A 24,230-nucleotide genomic window follows, 5' to 3' on the forward strand; every position below is an offset into this window, starting at 1 on the left:
TGGTGGTAAAGAATCTTCCTGCCAACGCAGGAGCCGCAGGAGACATAAGTTCAATCCCTGGGTCGGGAAGATCCCCTGGAGGAGAAAATGGCAACCCACTCCAGTATTCTTGCCTGGAGAATCCATGGACAGAGGAGCCTGGTGGGCTCCAGTCGACAGGGTCATAAAGAGTTGGACATGACTGAGCGCGCACACAGAAACAAACGATCCAATGCTCCCTGAAGACGGGTCTCTCCTGACGTGGGTCTCTCTCAGCCATACACGTGGCTGATAGTTTAGAAGTAAAATTCTCAGAGCGGGGACTGCAAACCACTCTTCCCTCTTACACAGACTCAGAATAAGGAGAGACCGAAGGCTTTTATCCCACACTTCCGTTATCAGGTACAGAGAAAGCGGGGCTTTCTTCCTGATCTTCTTTGGTGGGTTTTGACATTTCAGAGTGCTGTGGAATTATCCTGTTCCTACATTTCCTTCTGCTACTTGGAATCGAACCCATCAGTACACCAGATTCGCAAAAGGAAGACACAGTGACTAAAGTCTTTTAGATCATTCATTCATTCATTTTAAAAAGATTTGCTGGTCACCTACTAGGTTTAAGGCACTGATCTAGGTGCAGATACAGCAAAGAATTAGAAGTCCCTGCCTTGCAAAGACAGTACACGGAGAAATAACATGCCACGGGATGAGTGACAACCGAGTGCCACAGAGAAAAATAAAGTAGGAAAGGGGGATGGGAAGAGGGCATGTCAAGAGAGGCTCCAGATAGCCTTTTTAAAGAGGTGGCATTTATGAAGAAACCAAAAAGAAAGACACGATCAAGCACCCGGGGAAGATCCTGTCAGGCAGGGCACACAGTGTGTGCAAAGGCCTTGGACCCTTAGACTGAGTATGCTTGAAGAATCTGAGGGCCAGCAAGCAGGCCAGTGTGGCTGAGTGCGGTGAGGAAGGCGGAAGAGTGGCAGGAAGTAACTCAGGGTGGGAGTTGGGGGCTAGATCATATAAGCCATGGTAGGAATGTGGTTTTTTTTTTGTCACGTGACCGTTATTGGGAGCGTTCCAGGCAGGCAAGTTTCATGATCTGATTTACGTGTTTAAATGTGATACTCTGGTGGCTGTGTGAAGAGACTGTGGAACAAGGATAAAACTGGGGACACCAGAAACGGTACAGCTGCAGTCAACTACGTAAGTCAGGCGGTGATGGTTTGGACAATGTTGGTAGCATCAGAAGTGGTGAAAGTGATTGGGTTAAAGTGTATTTTGAAAGTCAAACTCAAAATATGCTGATAAATCAGGTTGGGGGCATGAAAGAAAGGTGGGAATCAAGGATAACCCCAAGGCATTTGACTTGTGTAATGGGCATGTGATGACGCCATTTAACACTGAAGACAAGGGGGTTGCTCAACAGTTGTCTCAGGATAGTTCTTTTTGATGCAATCTTGGATGTCAAGAATGCTGATAGATATCAAATCTAGAGCTTAAAAGTCAAGCCTGAAGGTATAAATTTCACGGTCACCTATATATAGGTTACAGTGAAATTTATACCTTCAGGTATATATAGGATTTTATATATATATATATATATTTGCTATGTTTATATATATATATTTATTTGCTATATATAATATATATATATATATGGATTGTTTAAAGCCATGGGACGGAATGAGATCTTCCAGGGAAGAATGTAGAGCTCGAAGGTTGAGCCCTGGGATTCTGTAACACGGAGAGGTTTGGGAAAAAAAAAAGAACAGGATCCAGCAGAGCAAATAAGAGAAGCCACAGAAGCAGGAGGAAGTTCAGGAGAGAATGTGGTTTCCTGGAAGGCATGTGAAGAGTATCCCGAGGAGGAAGTAACCAGCGCTGCCCCAAGGTCCCACGTGGACTGAACACCAGGCACTGGATTTGGCAATACCGAAGGTGACCTTGACTAGAGAGGGTTTCCTATCAAATGATGGTGTATTCAAAACATATGAGAATCCTGAAATCAAGTCTGATGTCTCAGGAACCCCCCTGACACCAGTGCTTGCCACCTAACCTTGCACAGCTGCTAGAAATTACTGTTCCTGTTTCATTTTTCATTATATAATGCCCTCTTACTGTAAAATTATTCCAAATGAAGTCAACTTCATGCGCTCCCTTCATGGTAACATGGTGTATTCCAATAAGTGCAGTACTTTGTACTGACAATCAATATGAAATCTTACAACTGTTAATGATTCTCTCCTACCTAATAATCCCACCTGGAAAATTACCCAATATTAGGATATTTGTTTATCACTAGATTGCATCTCTGAAATACAAAGTAATTATAAAATCAACATTATGGCTCTCAAAAGAGGGTGTGTCAGCAGTCAGAGAGGTTAGAAGTGGTGGATTAAGCAAGCTTTTTTCCTAAAGGACTCCTTAGAGCTTTTAGTATTCTAAAAGGCTTTCTGACTCTCCAAGAGGTGAAGACCCAATTTCCCCAACTTATTCGCCCTCATGGGACTACCATTCTAGGTACCAGAACGTTGGTCTAGGAGAATCCAGCAGGCCTTACTAGTAGGTACCACCCCCTGTGCTGAGGGAACACTGCCCACCGTCTGAAGGGGTCTCACCAGGGCTGCCATGCCCCTCGGAGCAGTGTGTTCCTCTGACTTTCATCTGGACACATCAAACAGACCTCCAATGTGATTTTACACCTATTAACCCCACCTGCACCCATGTTTATCAGAACAGTTCTAAAAAGGCCTAATTTCATTTGCTAAATGAACTGAAGTCTCTAGTTTCTAACTTGAAAAACTATGTGAAGAAACAGTGCCTAGAGTGGAAATAAGCAAAAGCTGCTATTTACAAAGGACTAAAACAAAAAAGTCTGATTAAAATTTAAATACTTCTTTAAAATGTAACTATGAAAAATGAACTATGGACGGAGGTTCATGACATTGTACAGGAGACAGGGAGCAAGACCATCCCCAAGAAAAAGAAATGCAAAAAAGCAAAATGGCTGTCTGAGGAGGCCTTACAAATAGCTGTGAAAAGAAGAGAAGTGAAAAGCAAAGGAGAAAAGGAAAGATATACCCATCTGAATGCAGAGTTCCAAAGAATAGCAAGGAGAGATAAGAAAGCCTTCCTCAGCGATCACTGCAAAGAAATAGAGGAAAACAACAGAATGGGAAAGACTAGAGATCTCTTCAAGAAAATTAGAGATACCAAGGGAACATTTCATGCAAAGATGGGCTCAATAAAGGACAGAAATGGTATGGACCTAACAGAAGCAGAAGATATTAAGAAGAGGTGGCAAGAATACACAGAACTGTACAAAAAAGATCTTCGTGACCCAGATAATCACGATGGTGTGATCACTCACCTAGAGCCAGACATCTTGGAATGTGAAGTCAAGTGGGCCTTAGGAAGCATCACTATGAACAAAGCTAGTGGAGGTGATGGAATTCCAGTGATGATCCAAAGATGATGCTGTGAAAGTGCTGCACTCAGTATATCAGCAAATTTGGAAAACTCAGCAGTGGCCACAGGACTGGAAAATATCAGTTTTCATTCCAGTCCCTAAGAAAGGCAATGCCAAAGAACGCTCAAACTACCACACAATTGCACTCATCTCACACGCTAGCCAAGTAATGTTCAAAATTCTCCAAGCCAGGCTTCAACAATACGTGAACCGTGAACTTCCAGACGTTCATGCTGGTTTTAGAAAAGGCAGAGGAACCAGAGATCAAATTGCCAACATCCGCTGGATCATGGAAAAAGCAAGAGAGTTCCAGAAAAACATCTATTTCTGCTTTATTGACTATGCCAAAGCCTTTGACTGTGTGGATCACAATGAACTCTGGAACATTCATCAAGAGATGGGGAATACCAGACCACATGACCTGCCTCTTGAGAAATTTGTATGCAGGTCAGGAAGCAACAGTTAGAACTGGACATGGAACAACAGACTGGTTCCAAATAGAAAAAGGAGTACATCAAGCCTGTATATTTTCACCCTGCTTATTTAACTTATATGCAGAGTACATCATGAGAAACGCTGGGCTGGATGAAGCACAAGCTGGAGTCAAGATTGCTGGGCGAAATATCAATAATCTCAGATATGCAGATGACACCACCCTTAGGGCAGAAAAGTGAAGAACTAAAGAAGTTAAGAACTTTTCCACTCTTGATGAAAGTGAAAGAGAGTGAAAAAGTTGGCTTAAAGCTCAACATTCAGAAAACTAAATCATGGCACCTGGTCCCATCACTTCATGGCAAACAGATGTGGAAACAGTAGCAGACTTTATTTGGGGAGGCTCCAAAATCACTGCAGATAGTGATTGCAGCCATGAAATTAAAAAATGCTTGCTCCTTGGAAGTAAAGTTATGACCAACCTATACAGAATATTAAAAAGCAGAGACATTACTTTGCCAACAAAGGTCCATCTAGTCAAGGCTATGGTTTTTCCAGTGGTCATGTATGGATGTGAGAGTTGGACTATAAAGAAAGCTGAGTGCCGAAGAATTGATGCTTTTGAGTGGTGTTGGAGAAGACTCTTGAGAGTCCCTTGGACTGCAAGGAGATCCAACCAGTCCATCCTAAAGGAGATCAGTCCTGGGTGTTCATTGGAAGGACTGATGTTGAAGCTGAGACCCAATACTTTGGCCACCTGATGCAAAGAGCTGACTCATTTGAAAAGACCCTGATGCTGGGAAAGATCGAAGGCAGGAGGGGAAGGGGATGACAGAGGATGAGATGGCTGGATGGCATCACCGACTTGATGGACATGCGTTTGGGTAGACTCCAGGAGTCATTGATTGACGGGGAGGCCTGGCGTGCTGCGGTTCATGGGGTCACAAAGAGTCGGACATGACTGAGTGACTGAACTGAACTGAACTGAACTGAAAAATGTGAGTAAAATTTAAAAGCAAAATAAAAAGATTTCACAAGGCAAATAATTTTTCTAGCCAGTTAGTATTCTTTTAATTCCTTTTTATATCAACAATCATTTTACAATTTCCTCTTTTCACTACCTATCTCAACACAGGCTTTAAATATTTTAATGTAGATATATATCAAATAGTGAAGGCCAGGTTTTAATGATAACCTTTGGAAAAGCTGAACTTTCCTTATCCACATTTGGCACAGATGGAAATTTAATACATAGAGACCACCTCAATAGATGAGAAAGGAGGGAAGTAATTCAGAAAGTCATTTTATTAAAAATATTTATTTAAAAAAATACAATTGTCCATATCTAGTTGCACATACATCTATTAACATATCTATATAATTTTGGACTAGTAAATTTGATACAGTGCTTTCTTAAAGCCAGCTTGCCATTATACAAAGCAAATTCCTCTGTCAGTTCTTACATAAAATAGTTTTTTAAAATGTATTATCTTTCTAAAAAGATGCATATCATCATTACAGAATTTAACAATATTTTGTATAAAACTTGAAGCAATAGAAAACAAAGATCACCTGATTAGTTTTCAGAGCAATCCCTTACTCTGTCTGGAGATGCACTGAGTATTAACTACACTTTTTCCTCTTAAAAGCAGCATATTTTGAAGCCCTCAAAGTGTCAGCGCAGGCTCTTCCTCACCAACCTAGATTCTGTAAAATTTCTCTGCCACACACACGTAGAGCTAAGGCTCTGGCTAATCTTAATCACCTTAAGACAACACTCCTTAGTTTCCCAACAGGTAAGTCAGACTGCTCGGCTAGAGAGGTGGCAGTCTCTCTCCAGTTGCATCAATGATTGATGTGATTTTAATAAATGTGTAGGCAGTTACCGTCACTTGAATTGTTTTAGGAAAAAGAAAAGAAATGTGGTTTTAATACTTTGAAGGTCTCCCTCATGTAAGTTACACTGAAGTTAATCAAGACAAATTATTAATGACACTTTAGCAGTAATGCAGTCTTTTGGGTAGGTAGGTGTACACTGGCATTCTATGTAAGTATTCTGTTTATACAAGAGTAGAGGATACTAGATATTATGAGAGACAGATTTCAACAGAATAAACAAGGAGAAAAATAAACAATGAAGTAACTGTCTTCACAGCTGAAAGAATCAAGGTCTGAGGAGAGCACCCTGACAAGTTCTCATTACCACAGAGGCAAGCTGAGACACATGATGTAAAGGATGCGTCTCTGTGTGTTAACACCAGAGCAGACGTGCTTTTTCTTTCTGACTTACAGATTCAGTGGGTGAAAATCAAAAGTTTAACATTATTTAATTTTCAAGTGATGTCCACACTTGAAGATCCAGTAGGACTCATAGAAAATTATTTGTTCTTCAAAACACAAGATTGTACACTTTTTTAAAAAGTCAACTTGATTATCTAGTGAAAAGTTTTTTCATTCTAAAAATCTAGTTTTAGTCGAAAATTGTATTTGCCTCAATCCAAAGCCCATCAGTAGCAAAATGACTGGACTGAGTTTCATATTTAATCTTCTCTACCCACAAAGATAAATGAAACTGCTAGAAGGTAAAAGTGAAAAAAATACCTATGATTGTGACTAGAAAAGGCTGAATGGCCAAACCAAATAAATAGGCCTCAAGTAATCAAAAATTAGTTGTATTCATTTCTGCCTTTACATATATGCATCTTAGTTAATTTCACATATATGTATCTTAATTTCACTAATACTGAACAGGGAAATTCATACAATATGTTGGTGTTCCTTTATCACATAAGCAATGAATGTAATGTACACATAAACACCCTTGGTAATACTGCCATCAAAAACAAAAAGTATGAAATGTCTTAGAAGGAACTATGTCCCCTACATGATAGACAATAAGCAACAATGATTAAACAGAAAAGAAAGTTGGCAAGTTCACAAAGTTGAGTATAATGCACCAACTGCAAATTATTAAAAGTCATACATTTTTACAAAAGCACAATATTAAAAGATTGTAAATTTTTTAAAGCATCCTAGTCAAAAGAGCATACCTTGCAGGGCCTAGAATGGCTCACTGGGTAATCCATTTATCCCTTATCCAAATAGTCTTAAGTTCCAGAAAGTATAAACAATAAACCTTAACGTCCCTGACCCTCAATATCCTTAAGTTGAAATTAAACAAAATAATCATTAAGTGCTTCCAGTTATTAAAAAATGAAACAGTGCTAAAAATGGTGCCCCCAAAGTGCCAAGTAATGAATGTCATACCAGTACATGGCATTCCCACCCCTGAACTCTAGGCAGGCTTGAACGATTCCACCAACTAGAAGTCAGGCCCAACCACAGGGCACCCCCACCCCCCAAACTTGTCCAGAAGATCCCAGGCCTTGTCTTCGCAGGGCTCATAATCCTTGGAGGGGACAAGAACCAGCATGGGCCCTGATGAGATGGGAAACAAGGCAAAACTAAGAACATGCAGCCCAAGATACTCTGAGGTTTCTGTGAATGCTTTCTATGTATAGTTCAAAAGGATAAACAGGCTACAGTGCCAGAATCTCTCCACCACTAGCTCAGTCATGGTTAGAGCTGTATTTTAGAAATACTACATCTGGTATAAACATCCTCTCTGAGAAACTTAGAACACAATATAGCAAGGATTTTACACAAAAATGTAGAAATTTATAGAAAGAACATCCTTATTTGCTCAATAATACATGAACGTAAGAGAACAGTTTATGGTGACTTTGCTTAAAGTATATCACAGGTAGCACTATACAGAATTTCTAAAATGTTGACAAGCAATTTTTAAGGCCTATGATTCTATGCATTTAAAAAAATGGAAATGTGCAAGGCATTTATTTTTTAAAAAGTGACAACTGCAAAGTGCAGCCAATTTTTTTCTGAAGTTTTAGTATAAAATAGCCTAGGAACCATCCTAGAGTAGGATGACCATGTTCCCTCTGAAACATAGATTTATTTACACACATACATACAAACACATACTCAAGTCAATAATCAGTACACATACACATGCACTCAGCCAATCAGAATGACTTGGAAAAAAATGCTCTGGTTTCCCAATTAAATATTTTAAAATAAAAATTTAAGCCTCATAAAACTTCTTGATGTGTATTATACTCAAAAGATTAGAGTTCAAGAGACTTTCTATGCTGGATTGTATCCCTCATAAATTTTCTTGTTAAAGGTATCACTGAAAATGTTAACAACTGCCTGAATCTCCTGGTTTCTATAGAAAGCTTAGAGCTACCTTGCCCCTCTCAGATAAACCACTCTCATTTCCATTTTCATAATGGCTAAGTGCAGATCACAGCACCCTAGAGATCACTGTTTTCTGCCAGGCTGTCAATCTATCACAATTTTTTTTTTTTCTTCTAGAAAAGGAGCTTGAAGAAACCGGCAGCTTCAAATGGAACATTTATACTACATCAACAACTCACCTTTTCAGATCTGCTCCATTTACAGGTAAAAACATGACTTTCCTTCTAACAGGTTCCACCAAGTACGAGAAATGAAATCAAACCGCCTTCTCTTCTTGCTTAATACACCACCACCCACAAGAATTCTAGATTCTAAGATTAAAACTTCAACCTCAGTAAGCACAGTTCTGTTGACACAGAAGAATAACAGACACCTTGTTTCAGGCAATGCAAGCAGCATTAAATACAGTAACAAAACACTCTGCTGACCCAAAACCAGGAAGATAACTAACAAAACACTTTCCACCCAACTGATTCTCTGGTCAGAGTACCTGGCTGGAACAATCATGGCTGGCCTCCACTTCATTACTATGAATTGAACAATTAACTTCTCAATTCCGGCCTATCACACCCTCAGATAACAGACCACCAACTTTGTGAGGAGTCTAGCTTTCCTACTGGAAAGCGGTCCTTCACTCAGAACTCCAGGCTTCTGCACAGAGACCTACACTTGTCACCATACTTGTTTACATAGCTAAGAATGGTACCTCAGCACAACTCTACATTTCTGGCATAGGCAAATAAAATATATATACAGTAAATGAAGTGATACACAGAACAGGCTCATCAAGAAAGTATTTCTTCAGACACCAAAATGTTACCAAAATAATAATAATAAAAACTGAGTAATGCAGCAAGAAAATGGAGTTGTTATGTATTTTAAAACAAAGCAACTTGAAGTAATTCTGAAAGTGTTGGTAAAATATAATAATAATAAGGCCAAAAGAAATTTGTGAATGGCCAGTAAATTTTAAAGTCACCTAATATGAAAAGGAAAAGAGACAGCCACACTGTCAACAAACAGTAAGCACGAAGCTCTGTAAAACATTTGGTAATGGTTATTTACCAACGTATGAAAAAGAAAGAGCAAATTTCAGAAAGCTGATGACAAGCTCTGCTGAAAAGTTCCTAATCTCTTCTAGAGATTTTACATAAAAATCAGATCAAATATGTAAAGGATTTCCCCATATATCACAACCAAAACTTTTTTTTTCAAGATCAGACTGAGGAACAATATGCTGAGTCAGGGGTCTTTAAAGCAGAGTGTGCCCCAGAGGGTGCACAACACAATCTACTGGACGCAGGAAGAACATCAGAATTTCTACTCAAGATTTATTTTTATATCATCCTTAATTTCTGTTTTTGTGTTTAGCAGTACATAACCTAACAAACATACACACAAATTTGCAATAGGGGATTGTGTTCAAAGCCTTTTATTGATCAAGGTGTGTGTTCAAAAAGCTTAGAGAATGTTTCTCTGAAATGCCAAGGAGTGGCTCTAATGGGCCTAAATTCATTAGAACTGACTTTGAGAACTTCAGGATCGTAACACAAGTTCTGAGATCAGCAGGAAATACTGTCATCAGAGTGGACAGTACAGTGTAACATCAACAGCCTGCAGTTTTGGCTCCAGAGTTCCAAGCCTCTGACCTACATGTCCCTCCAAACCTAAGTGACACACAGGATGAAAAAACTAGAAATCATGCCGTGTAAAATAGATTGAACAGTCAGTCTAGCCCTCTTTTTTTTTTTTTTGATCTCTAATAGAGTATGTAAATCTTCAAGGAATTCTTTGAGTGTAAAAAAAAAAAAAAAAATCCAGTGTAAAAAAAAAAAAAAAAAAATCCAGTTCCATTTTACTATATAGGCTCATGGGCTTATTTTCCCCATCAAAATCTAAAGAAAAAGTCACATTACCTGTATTTTAGCCACCAAAATACAGAAAAATTAAACCTATATTTTAACTTTTAACTCTAAGAAGCTTAAGGTTGATCTTTTGAGGGTTTTTGGATTCTTCCATCATGTATAAATTTTTTCAAAAATCAATGGAAGTTTCCACCTTTGTTTGAATACAAAAATGGCCATGAAGAGTATTACATCACAAAAGCACTATGACAAACCAAAAGGAAAAAATTATTTTAGAAATTAGGTGACAATCCACCCAAGGGCAGAATAAATGCAGTGGTTCACTGGCTGAGTGTGTGGACCTGAGCCCCCTGTGGGCATCCCTTCTCAGCTCCAAGGTGGTGGCCTGAAGTCAGCCACAGGGGAGTCACTTACACCACAGAATGGACTCAGCAAATGCTACAATTTAAGGCCTTTTCCCCTTCAGACAGCCTGGTAGTTAAACACCTTCCAGCACACAACTGATTTAGATACCGGCCAGAGCAAATGAAAAGCTAAGCTAATCACAGCAGAAGCTGCAAAAGTTCACTAAACCTGCTCTCCTATTTTAACCTGGGCTACTTCTGCCTACCAGCATTCATCCTGGCAAAGTGACTAGTGATGGATACCAGCTACAGCTACCAAATATAAGCCTCTCCAGTGAATACTGATCTGAAGTGGTATGTCACCTTTTGATGCTAAGAAGAACTCTGTGGATGTTTCAAAATCAGACTTTCCCAGGAAGGAGGTAGTTTACAAATAGAACAGCCTGCCTCATACACTTCACTATGGTTGCAGTTTTATTTCACTTAAAAACATGAACACACACACACACACACACCAGCTTCCCCTAAATAGTTATCTCAAAGAAAAAGCAGATCATCATCAACCTCGTAAGGCCCACACCTCTCAGAGACTTCCAGGAGAGGTTTACAGGCAGAGGACTCACTAAAACTGGTTCCTAGGAAGTTGCTTTGACTGAGTTTTAATAGTGCTGTTGGTTCCCAGGCACCCTTTTACTGAAACAGTTCGTTATCAAAGATACTATCTGTGAAAACAAACCAATGGCTTTTCTCCTTTGATTCAAAATAAAATACTTTTTGTGCTTTCAAAATTTTAAAGACTAAATCAAGCCATCAATATTTACTTATCTAATGTATAAAATGTGAATTAACCTAATAAAACTAGTCCAAAGCGCTGCTGAGCAGTCTGATTTCAAAAAAGCATGCAAACTACATGATTCAATGTGGGAGAAAAAATCCAGTATGTCTGTTCCCCATCACTATTGAACAGTACAAACACTACTATTGCACATCTCAGGAACAGAACTTTTCAGCTGATAACCACCAATTAAACAGTAACAGGTCTCCAACACTACAAATATAAAGGCAGCTCCCTGAATACCATCCTTCTGCTACTAATGAACTAGCACAGGCATCTTATACCAGAGTTTCTCTATCCTGTATAAAACAAATTTCAAGCAAACATATACAACTGGGAGATGCTGGTTTATAGCAGTGTCACTTTGAGCCCTCAAGTCCTTTACTACTTTCGTATACCATTTAGTTCAAGTTGTTCAATTATAGGAACTATTTCTAGGCTTAAAAGAGTAGTTTAATGGGCAGGGGTGATGGCGGAGGGGTGGCTGCAGCGTATCATCTAATCCTGGACTTTAAAGCCAAATTTTTCAAAAGACTCCACTGTGATGTTGGCATCAAATCAGCTTAGGGGTTCAACAAATCTGTCTGTACCTGGCAGTGATGACTATATGCTAACATTTCACAAATCTGGCAGAGATGAAGGCCTACATTTTTCACTACTAATATGAATAATCCAGTCCCTATGTATGAGCACTTCCAGATGAGCTTTGCTACTTCCTAATTTAAAAAAAAAAAAAAAAAAAGTGTATTTTTACTTCACTACAGATTTAAAGAGTTCACTTTGCATTTCATCTTCCTAATTAAAACTATCATAACCTCCAACAACTTTAAATTTAAAAGATAAATAAATAGTACGAAATGGGATAAAACGAACAGAAAAAAAGGTCCTTCACAATGGGTATCTTCTAACTGGGAAACGCCTACATGTTTCAAGTTTTTTCAATTGAATCCTTGATTTAGAGATGCCTCAGACTCTCAAATCCCAGGTTCATCCCCCTAAAAGCCATCATTTACCATAAGTATTCCATGGGTGTGGAATCATACCAGCAGATGACATTTCTGTGCCAGATATGAGGCCCCATATTCTCACTGTTTGTTCCAAATACTGCCTTAAGCCCCAGGTTTAAAAATCTTATGTGGGAATAAACTAGCTCCATGCTCTGTTCAGATTCAGGCAAGATCATACATAGGACTAAGGGAACCACCCTGAATAAATGTAAATAAGGTAACTGTTTGTGGAGTTGCTTACATAGATTATACTTCACAGCAAAACAGAATATCCCCAATAGTCCTGCTCCATTCTTATTTCGTGTGAATAGGAATGATTCTTTTTCCTCCACTGCTTATGCACAACTCACTTTTAGCATTCAACAGAGCACATGTAAGTCCTAAAGATAAGGCTAATTTCATTTAACTAGTATTTCTTTATATAATATGCTCAAAGCACAACTGCCAAAGGGTCCCAATAAGGCAAGAGGAATAACTTTGTTCTTAATTCTCTTGCAAAGCATAGCTTGCTGCTAAACCCCATTAAAAATTTCCTTAACACAAGGTTCAAAATATTTTTTAAAAAGAAAGAAAGAGGAAGGTGGAGTTTGGACTCCAATTAAGGCATTTTTATATACAGTCTACCTTGAGTCCTATTCAAAGGGAATCCTAAAAAGCATTTTAATGGGGAACGGCAAAAATCATAACAGTCTATTATCAGCATTGTGAAGTATCAATCCCTCACTTTAAATGTAATCGTGTTGAATGTCTTTCTCTTTCCTTATGCCTTGATTCTCTCCTTCCACAAGTGCATAGGTTATGTTTTCTGTAGATCTGGGGAAAATGGGCCAGGGGTAGAAGGTCCATCCAGGCCAGACAGAGTGAACGGCCCATGACTGTTCAGCACAGAAGGAAACTGAGAAAGAAAATAAAACACATTATCATCCTATTATGCAATCCTAAACTTCACTTTCTGTCCCTGTTACATTCCCTAAGGCAGAACACAGCAGCACCTGCAGTGGCTCACAGGACAAAGGCACTGACTGTTTATCATGGAACAATATGATGTCACAAAAACTGTAAAAAAAATGTTTGTCTTACATATTAACACTCTCCAGCCTACCTTGATGGAATGTAAAGAACAAATCTATACTTTTCCTTAGATGCTAAAGTACACAGGTTCACACCTGACTTCGAATGAAAGTTCAGTAAATGATAGCAGGCACAATTCAGTCATATAGCAAATCACAGACTGTCAAAAAGAGGTCCAGGAGGAGATGCCCATCTCATACCTGCTGCAAACAGTTGCAGTGTGCTCATCCTAAAAAAGCACTCCCCATCATGTATTCTGAGACCAAATCTGTATGGAGATTCCAGGCTGAAGCTACATGAGCACTATGGCTTTCTCTATATACATCAATTATCTCTTTGTGAGAGGCAAACAAAAATGTAAAAGGAAAATATGGAAAATTTTCCATACTCTTTCTATTCAGCAATTTAGAAGCTTCTGCAAAAGTAATTGCATTAGTAGAAAGATTTAAACAATTTTTTTTCTTTCCCCACCCCTTACCATTTCATTTTCAAAAGAACAAATGAAAATTTAAATTACAAAATCTAAGAAAATCTCCCAGGGAGTCACCCTGGAATAAGTGAATGAATCAATATAAGAAAGCTGACCAAGTTATAAAGTCTAGATAGTTTAGGCAAAATAATGGTTTACAGCTATGAGATCTTTCTTAATAAGATTTTCGTTAAGAGGTAATGCAATATTCATTTTTTAAATATATACATGCATATTTAAAATGCTGATGAGTATCAGTTCTGAGTGACAGGAAAATGGGAGTATTTGATAATACTATTCTCAAGAGTTTTTTCTATTAAAAAAAAAATCCTCGGTTAAAAGGGGAAATCTATGTGCAGAGAATGCCCCCAAATATATATACACACACACACACACACACACACTTTTTTAGAAAAGAGGATGTCCAGCATTTAAAATGATTTAAAAAACTGGATGAGCTCAAAATCTACTACAGTATTGAACAATTCTTAGTCTAATTCAAATGTATGGAATAGTAAACAATGAAAAGGAAACTCTGCTGTGAATATTTATCTGAGTTATGTGTGGGCCAGAAAACTAACACTTAGAAATTCAAAAGTAAATCTAAGGAACACTTTTTAAATAGAAGTTTTGCCTTTTTGCCTCTCTGTTCATTTACCATACCCCAGTTACAAAAGACAAGCTTCTGTGTAACTTACCTGAAAAAGTGTGTTAGCACCTTGTAGTCTGGCTGGACTCAGGGGAGCAACAGGGCTGAGAGTACTCCAAAAGTGGATACTGGAGAGCAAGGGGCTTGGAGTCAGTAAGATGGGTGTCTGCAATATACAAGCCAAAAATATAACTAAATGGCTTATCAGGATTATGTTTTATCCTTGTAATAATACACAATTAGCCCTGAACCCAAATATTGTCCTATTCTCCATTCCAAATATCTCCAAGTCTGAAATCTTATCCTCAGGAAACAGTCGGAAATTACTTTTACAACCCAGAAAAGAAAAAGGTCAAAGTATTTTCTAAACTGTTTCTCGTACAATCTTTGTCAAATAGAAAAATAAAACCAATCTGAATTCAAGTATGGAAAAATAATGGGTAACTGAGTCACAACTATGCTTTCCCCTTAACAATGAGTAGGTATGTGTTTAAATGTTCTATGAGACGAAAAAGTTAAGAAATAGCTAATGTTAGCTAACTGTAAAACTTGTTATTCAACATCACACCATGTTTATTAAGGTCCGCAGGATCTGTTATTTTCTAACGTGAGATTGTCACTGTTGTTTTATAAGACCACCCCCCGCCTCCACCAGAGAGAGAGAGAGAGATAGAATATACTTATTTTCTTTAGGACAAAGTGGAAAAATTAGGTTACTTTCACAGGGTCACATATAAACTCTCTAAAGCAAAACTACTATGTAGAAGAATGAGAACTGAGGTTATAAATTCTGGATTTGTTTTAAAAGATGAGAAAAAACAAGATAAATGGTGGCACTAAAAGGAAAGAGAATGTTACCTGTGAAAAAAGCGCTGGCGTAAGAGAAGCTGTAGGGAGAGATGGGCTTAATATTCCCAGTGGGCTTGGATCACTGCCCGTGATCACAAGGGTTGGTGCCAGCTCTAACCCTTTGGGCTTCTTGGACCTCGATGAATTATTTGTTTTGTCCTTTTCTAGCAAAGCTAAATCCTGGTCTTTAGGCTCCAGGGACAAGTTCTCTGGAAGCTGCATTGGCTGAGAAGCCACTGATTCCATGTCCGTGTCCATGTCTGGGTTGGAACTCAGCGGTGGTGAAGGAGTTCTGGGAGGCTCCTGCAGAGGGGACACGGACGAAACAGGAGGTGTGGTGGTAAAAGGGGCAGTCACTCCTGATGCAGAAGTTGGTGCTTCCAAGGAAGGCAGTCTGGGGGAAGCCAAAGTCTCCAACGCTTGGATAGTTTCTTCTGAAGATGGAGAAATACCCGGGCCAGCTGAAATGGAGGCAGCAGGAGATTCAACTGGTGGCTTTTTAGAAGGTGTTGTTACAAATTTGATAACAGATGGAGTTGGCTCCTGAGGAGACTTTTTCTCTGCCAATTTCTCAGCCGGATTCTCAACCTTTATAGATTTGAAAAGCTTCCTATTGGAGGAGTTCAAAGAGTTGAGAGTAAAAGAAGAATACAAGCCGGAGTGTATGTAGTCATTGCGGCTCGAGGTCTTGGCACCAGGCTGTGGTGGCTTCTCTCTCCCGCCATTCTCCACATCTTTGGAACTGCTGCTGCTGAGCTCACTGAGGCTTAAAGCTTCACACTCCCCCTCAACCCTGCCCACTGTCATTGGGTCCATGTTCAAAATCTCTGGGTATGAGACAAACTTGTACACAAACTTCTGACCATTCACTTTTTTAATGATATTCTGTAGATAAATAAAATAAGCACTCAGACTTTCTTAAACTTTTCTTAAGCATTTGTTAAAACTTTACTCCACCCCCTCAAAGATCATGAGAAAGCTGACTGAATGGGGTTTTCTATTTGATAGGTAGTTTAGTTGAAAACTTCAAAATCACCTAAATTTATCCAGCCATACCAAACACAGTTCCGACCATTATGGAGTACAAGTTAAAAACATTTAAATGTCTTATTAACAACTGAACTAATATGTTGCATAAAAGCTGAAAGATTTTAATTGCTTAACTCCAAAGGTACAAAAACACTCATATCCTCAGGAAGCAAAAGGAATTTAGAACATTACTTCTAAGGTTCCTACTTCCTTCAGAAACTCGAGCTGTTTCTTACCTCATCTCTCCACACAGGAAAGCTGATAATATCAACACTCAAAGGTGAAAGAAATTAAGATCCCAGCTTCTCACTCTAATTCTCTTCATTTGAGCATTTTATTTTACTTCCGTGCCCAAGAATGTATTCAAAATAATTAGAAATTACAAAAAAATTTTAACTAAGAAATCAAATCTAGGTATTAACAGTTATTCTTTAAGGTATTGTGTTCTGAGTTAAACTAAACAGTAAAAATTAAGTACATCTAAAAAAACAGTATGAGATAATTTTTAAAGTAAATGAGCGACTGATCTCATCTGATCTGATGATATAAACAAGAGTATTTATCTATGCTGAAGAATTTCAAATTTCCTTTTCCTTATTCTAACTCTATAATCATTTTTTATTTAAAGACAACTGCAATTAGGAATAAAATATGTGCATAGGAGTCCGGTACTGAATATGAATTTGCAGAAATACACTTAGAACATTTACATCTTTTATTCTAATTCCAAGCTGCTGAAGCTGTAAAATAAATTGAGTTAAAACCAAAACAGTGATCATTTCACAATGCGTACAAATATTGCATCATTATGCTGTACACTCAAAAGCAATATGTCAATTACACCTCAATTAAAAAGTTACTTTAATAACTGAACAAACCACAACATTAGTATGTCTAACCTCAACAGAAGAGAAGGAACAATTTTTGTTTCGAGGTGGACGTGTATTACCTTCACATAGTAGTATCTGAGGGCTCGGCTGAGTTTGTCATAATTCATATTAGGCTTGTTCTTTCGAATGCCCCAGAGTCGAGCCACCTCTTCTGCCTGCAAAAGCTTGAACTCCCCATTATTAGAGGTCCAGCAGATCATGTGGTCGTTCTGAGGCTCCTTTAGGAGCTGAAGGAGGAACTGCCACAGGGTGATAGCACTGTCCATAGCAATGAGCTGAAAGAGGCAACACTGTATCACATACTGTTTTAAGCACTTTAAATGCATTAGACTATTAATTGTTCATTTCATCCCACAAGAATCCTTAAGACAGATACTACTGCAGCCTCATTTTATATGTGAAAAAACTGATTCATTACGGAGTTAAGTAACTTGTCTAAGCTCACACAAGTAAATGGTGGAGCTGAGATTTAAACCCAGGCAATCTGAATACAGACCCAAACTCTTAAACATGCAATACTGCTTAAGAAAAGTCTTGCTATGAGATAAAGCTAATTTCATAAATTACAGGAGCAGACTGATGAATGCCAACCAGTGCAGTATCACTGTTACTAAATTTTATCTTAAAAACTCACTGTCGGGACTTCTGGGGGCCCCGGGGCTAAGACTCGATATTCCCAATGCAGGGGGGCTGGGCTGGTCTGTGGTCAGAGAACTTGGGCACACATGCCCCAACTAAGAATCTGCATGTCACAACTCAAACCTGGTGCAGCTAAATAAATAAATATTAAAAAAACAACTCATCGTCATATTCTCTGAAGTGAAGTCGCTCAGTCATGTCCGACTCTCTGCGACCCCTTGGACTGTAGCCTACCAGGCTCCTCTGTCCATGGGATTTTCGAGGCAGGAGTACTGGAGTGGGGTGCCATTTCCTTCTCCATATTCTCTGAGGTGACCGCCATTTCAGCATCTATCTATACTAGCCCAGTTGATTTATATGCCAGGATGTTCTGTGTGTCTCAGGGTGGCCCAGAGATAGGGGGAATAGTTTCCATTATAATAAATGTAATTTTCGTATAAGTTGACAGCACTGAAAACTCAGCAGAATGTTCCCTGATTTACAAGTTCTGCCACCATTCTGTCCACAGGAAGTCCACCTATACACAGATCCTTTTATTTGATTAGCAACCTTTATTTGATTATCAAGATTTGAACTGAAAAACCTTTCAATATCTCAAGTTTTAAGATCTTCCTGTTTAGGCCAGTCTTTCTTAAATTCAGCACTATTGATATTTTGGGCCAGATAATTCTTTTGTTCTCCAGATAATTCTTTTGTTCTTGGAGGCTGTTTTGGCATTGCAGTTTAACATCCCTGGCCTCTACCAACCAGATGCCACTAACATCTCCTGCCCAATTTGGCAATTAAAATGTCTACACACATTGCCAAACATTCTGAGAGACAGTATCATCTCAGTTAATAACCACTGGTTTAGGCAATGGAGCGGCAGGGAAATGTTCTCTCAAAGTTATTTTCCTCACAAAAACTTTAAAACATCTTGTTTCTAAGAAAGAAATCTTAGGGTGGAAACTCTGGCCAAATATACATAAGCACATCCTAAAACGTCTATAAGGGAACTTTACACATACACACACATACACAAAACATTCCTGTTTTCAGTCTGTGAATTAGATCTCACTGGATCAGAACAGAAACTAAGTCAAATCAATTCTGTTAAAATACTATAAAAACAGATAAATTGGACAACAGCAAAAATTAAAACTTTTGTGCTGTAAACAATACCATCAAATGAGAAGACAATCCTTGGAATGAAAGAAAGCATTTTCATATAATAAGGCTCCTTCATCAAAAAAATATAAAGAGTTCTTACAATTTAAAAAAATTGAAAATAAGCAAAGGATTTGAAAAGACATTTCTCCAAAAAGTAATACAGGTAGCCACTAAGCACATGAAAAGATGTGACTAGTTATTAGGGGAATAAAGATCAAAACCACACAAGATACTGCTTCACACCTACTAGGATGGCTATGATCAAAAAGGCAGGTAGGTGATGGACCTCCCTGGTGGCTAGGAATCTGCCTGCCAATGCAGGGGACGTGGGTTCGATCCCCGAAGACTCCACATGCCTCAGAGTAACTAGCTGTGCACCACAACACTGAGCCCATGCCCCACAACAAGAGAAGCCACCGCAATGAGAAGCCCACACACCACAGCTAGAGAGAAGACCCAGCAAGGAAGACACAGCAAGGAAGACCCAGTGCAGCCAAACAAAAAAGACAGATGATAAGTATTGGCTAAAACGTGGAGAAAAGTGAAACCCTCATACATTGCCAATGGGAATGTAAACTGGTACAGCCACTTTGGAAAACAGTTGCAGCAGTTCCCCAGAGTTAGCATATGACCCAGTAATTACACTCCTAGGTATATGTCCCAGAGAAATGAAAATATATGTCCACACAGACATTTATATGCAGGAACGTTCAGAGTGGTATTCATAATATCCAAAAAAGTATAAACTACCCAGATGTCCATCAACTGATGAGCAGACAAGCAAAACATAGCCTTTCCCTTCTCTAGGGGATCTTCCCAACCCAGGGATCGAACCCAGGTCTCCCACATTGCAGGCAGATTCTTTACCAGCTGAGCCACAAGAGAAGCCCAGGAATACTGCACTGGGTAGCCTGTCCCTTCTCCAGCACATCTTCCCAACCCAGGAGTTGAACCAGGGTCTCCTGCATTGCAGGCGAATTCTTTACCAACTGAGCTATCAGGAAAGCCTCCATATAACCCCATAGCGGAATATTAGCCAGAAAAATGAATGAAGTACTGATATGGGCTAGTTCAATGGATGAACCTTGAAAACATTAGGCTAAGGGAGAGAAACCAGCCATTAATCTGCATAGGCAAAAAAAAAGCAGACTGGTGGTTGCTTAGGGCTGGGAATGGGGGATGGGTATGGAAAAGAAAAGGGGAGTGACTGTTAATGGGGTGATGAAAACATTCTAAATTTAGATTGTGGTAGTGGCGATACAACTCTGGGAATATACTAAAACCACTGAACTGTACACTTCAAGCGAATTTTACTCTATGTGAAATATATCTCAATAAAAACGTTAAAAACAAACACTCCAAACAACACGAAAGTTAGGCCTGAGAAACCTAACACTAACAATGCACAACTCACAAAGGACGGGATCCTTAAGTCAACGATGTCTGCTTTCAAAAAGGCCAGAGATGAGCAACTATATCGTAAGATATCTCAGTAATTTTTCTGAGACATTCAAAATGTCCTCCTATTATTGTCATAAATTTGAAGCTGGTTATACAGAGATACTGTCGTCCAAAAGTAGAGATGAGAAAATAATTAAGAATACAAAAAGGGAGATGCCTCCCAAAGTTAGGGAGTTAACAGAGAAACTGAGGCCATGAATCCAAGTCTCTTTCATCACAGTCATGTACTCTGTCCCCAAGGGAAACCACTTTCCTAGATGGATAAGAGCATTCACATTACCTAGGATTATAAAGAAGTATTACATTGTATTACATTGTTAGATAATAACTGACAATAATGTACAAATATGAAGTGCTACTTTAATGCTAAATAACCATGTTCACTAGAAAACAGCTTTCTAGAGCCTCACTTAAGCTGGATTAAAACAGTGGTTTTATACTATATCCATCAAGTATAGTTGGGGGGGAGGGGTCCCCTGTCATTTCTCTTAATTTACCAGAGAGGCTTTTCTTCTAATGGTGACTGTCATGGTAAGTTACTTTTAAACTATATATATTTCCCACTTAAACAATTTGTTAGTCTAAATCTGTTACAACTATTCCCTAGTAAATTTCAGCTTAACCAAAGAACCCAAGTCTTTACATTTCCAGACACCATCTTCATGTTAAGAATGCTTACAGCAGTGTATGTGTGAGAGAGACGATGATGGTGACGATGCCGAAGCTAGGAGGAGGGGAGGAGGGAAAGGACAGACAAGCAGAGAACTGGAATATCAAGACTATTACAGGTTTGGTGCCTATAATTTCCTTTGTTTTTGGAAAAATTCCCCAAACCAAATCCTAGAGTTTTATGCCTATCTTGCAGATAATGCTTGAGCCCTACAGGTTTATAATGGCTAAGCAATACGTACAAAACGACAGAAATAACAGTGAATATTTCCGCAACAATCACACAAGAGTCATCCTGAGCAAATGGGAAGTGTTCCCAAGGTGGTGCGGGTTTAATTTCCACCTCTCCCTTCGGTTATTAGGGGAGAGTGTGGATTGAGCTTGAGTAAGTTCGGGAGTTGGTGATGGACAGGGAAGCCTGGCATGCTGCAGTCCATGGGGTTGCAAAGAGTTAGACACGACTGAGCGACTGAACTGAACTCAACTGTGGACTGAGCCAAATCCTGGTGGAGCTGTTGGATACTGCACGGCAGAACCTAACTGTGTGGAAAACGCTGAAGCTTCTGTAGTACTTGACAGTATGTCTAGGATAGAAAATTATTGTGAAAGAAAATGGGCACTGTGGTTTTGGACTGAAGTACTGGAAAAAATTTTTCTTCTATTGGGAAAAACTAACGAAGACGTAAAATGGACATCCTCAGCAGGTACTTTAAAGGAATATTTTACTCATTCAACTTTGATATGTTTATTCTTTGATTGAAAAGGCGGTGAACCACTGGGCACATAAGCTGAACCTCTTCATTTGAGTTCCTAAAAGTGTGCCATTGATATGAAATTCAACGATTTCTTCAGCTGTGAAAGGGGATTAAAGTAAAAACAGTCAGAAGTTACTTAAAATTACAAAGGTGAAATAAAGAGACACAAATATTTAATACATTTATTCTTATTAAAAGAAACCCAAATCCTTTTTCTTGAAAACCTTTTCATGAAAACCTCAATGTTTTCACAACTACAGTTTTCCCCAAAATTTCAGTTTTAAAGAGTTTTTTAGAAGTAGTATAATGAGGAAGAGAAATACTTAACTGATCCAAATGAAGGAATCTGATTTTTGAGGGGTTATATATGGAAAACATAATTGATTCTAACACTTAAAATGGAGAAGGAAATGGCAACCCACTCCAGTGTTCTTGCCTGGAGAATTTCATGGGCAGAGGAGCTTGGTGGGCCACAGTCCATGCCAAGAGTCTGACAGGACTGAGCGACTAACACTAACTAACTCATACTTAAAAGACAGTAGATTAATCCCTGTGCTAAAAGGAAAGAAGGAGCATATTGGAAGTAACTCATTAGGGAAAGGAAGTCTCTACTAAACGAAACCTTTTCCACCCTAAACATGTTTATCATACACACAGCCCAGTTGCTGTGGTGACCCATGGCCCAACTATTTTTCAGAAACAGTAGCTAAGACCCAAAAAATAAATGTCTCCAAATTCAGAGTGCTACTTAAGTAAAACAGAAACAAATTATAAAAGGCATTAAGGCGAAGTTTGAGTTAAAATCTTTGTATCTGTCAAAAAGTAACCTGGTGTATCTAACTATTCAGTACTCTATACCAACAGAATACTAAAAGTGTACTATTACAATAAAAACTTTAAAACATTTCCCTAAATGGATTCCACTTAGGCAGTTTTAACGTTTAAATAAAATCAAAGTGGGGAGAGTTACTGACGGGGAAAACTGAATCACAATAGGTTTTAAAGAAAATACCACTGACAGTCTTAAATACTGAAGTACCAAGTTTTCCACGCAGTGGGACGGTGAGTGGAAGAAGGCAAAAGGAGAGGAAGAAGGATCTTATACACCAACCAAAGAGATGGGTGAACCGTTCTGATGAGGGATGAAACTCTGAAGTCTTTTTCTTTAAAAGCCCTAAACTTCAAATACCAATAGCCTGGGGGGCGGGGGGTGGGAGCCAACCTTGTATCTCTTGACTACCTCGGTCAACAAGGTCCCCTGTTGCCTGCCCAGGTCAGTTAACATTCAGCCCCCAAAAGATGTTTCCAACTGGTTTTCCCAAGAAAGAAGCCTCGCGGCAGCTGTGTACTAACCGGAAAGTAACGAGGGGAGAGGGTTGGCTGGAAAGAAGTAGAAAAAGGACTGAAAGTCGACGCCGGATGAGTTATGAGCGTGGGGAGAGGAAGAAACGCGGAAGACCGCGTGCCCCCGGGGAGATCAAAGTCCGGGCCCGGGTGAGCACTGACTCGCTGCGCTTTCACTTTCCAACTTCCTGTCACCACAGAAAGCCAGAGACGCTCCCCTCGGGCCCTCCCCTCCGCCCCCCCGGCGAAAAAAGAAAAGAATAAAAAAACACTGCCACCTTTGGCCCCAGGGGCCTCGCGGGACCAAATAAGGGGCGAAGGGAGCAAGGCGGGTCTGTCCCGCGCCCACCGGCCCGCCAGCGGGCCGGGCCGGGCCCCTCGGGAGCGCGCCGCGGCCCCGCGCCCGCTTCCTGAGGTGCGGCCAGCCCCCCGCCCCGGCGCCCCGCCGGCGGGGGCGGCGACCGCGGGACCCAGACGCGGACGCTCACCGAGGCCACGCGCGGGGCTCCCTCCGGGTCTCCGCCTCCAACAAGACGCTCCTCTCCTCACGCCGGGAACTCGAGGACGGCGCGGCAGCCGCTGCGACCCTCGCGGCGGAGCCGGAGAAGGCGCCGGCGGCCGAGCCGAGCCCGCCGGGTGCCCGCAGCCGCCCGCATCTCCCGCCGCCGCCGCCGCCGCCGCCGCCGCGGCTCGTCGCGCCCCGCCCTCCCCGCCCCCGCACGCGGCGGCGGCGCGGGTCGTGAGGGCCGCTACCCGCCGGGCGCGCGCGCTCTGGGCGTTCCTCGCCGCGGCTGAGCCTGCCAGTCGCTCCGCGGCCGCCGCCTCTCTCGAGCCCCCCACGGCTGCGTCGGGGGCCCCTCCCGGACGCCGAAGCAGCTGCGCGTCACTTCCGGAGGCGGGAAGGGCGCGGCCGGCCGCTGAGGGGCGCTGCTGGCCGCCGCCGACTGCGTCCGCGGGGTGCCGGGTGAGGGGTGCGGGCGTGAGGGAAGCCGCCACCTGGGCTTCCCCGCGTTGCTCTCTCCGCCGGACCGCTAGCGGTTTCTGCTC

The 24,230-nt window shown here is 40.4% G+C and overlaps 1 protein-coding gene across 1 annotated transcript; it reads right to left on the minus strand.

Annotated features, from left to right (window-relative positions):
• Positions 1–4,926: 4,926 nt before the first annotated feature.
• Positions 4,927–23,839, minus strand: ELK4 (ELK4, ETS transcription factor). Its single transcript, XM_027564282.1, has 5 exons — positions 23,672–23,839; positions 17,226–17,441; positions 15,257–16,132; positions 14,448–14,564; positions 4,927–13,104 (listed from the first exon to the last, which is right to left on the minus strand). Exons 2-5 carry the CDS (start codon positions 17,430–17,432, stop codon positions 13,006–13,008), a joined length of 1,299 nt encoding a protein of 432 aa, XP_027420083.1. The 5' UTR covers positions 17,433–17,441; positions 23,672–23,839; the 3' UTR covers positions 4,927–13,005.
• Positions 23,840–24,230: the final 391 nt, after the last annotated feature.

Source organism: Bos indicus x Bos taurus, chromosome 16, assembly GCF_003369695.1.
Source record: "Bos indicus x Bos taurus breed Angus x Brahman F1 hybrid chromosome 16, Bos_hybrid_MaternalHap_v2.0, whole genome shotgun sequence".
NCBI classification, from domain to species: domain Eukaryota; kingdom Metazoa; phylum Chordata; class Mammalia; order Artiodactyla; family Bovidae; genus Bos; species Bos indicus x Bos taurus.

Coding starts and splice junctions, on each gene's coding strand:
- ELK4 (XM_027564282.1), bottom strand. CDS start 17,432: ATGGACAGTGCTATCACCCTGTGGCAGTTCCTCCTTCAGCTCCTAAAG. Junction 14,565..15,256: donor CGCCAGCGCTTTTTTCACAG/GTAACATTCTCT, acceptor TGTATATTGCAG/ACACCCATCTTACTGACTCC. Junction 13,105..14,447: donor GTGCTAACACACTTTTTCAG/GTAAGTTACACA, acceptor TTTCTTTCTCAG/TTTCCTTCTGTGCTGAACAG.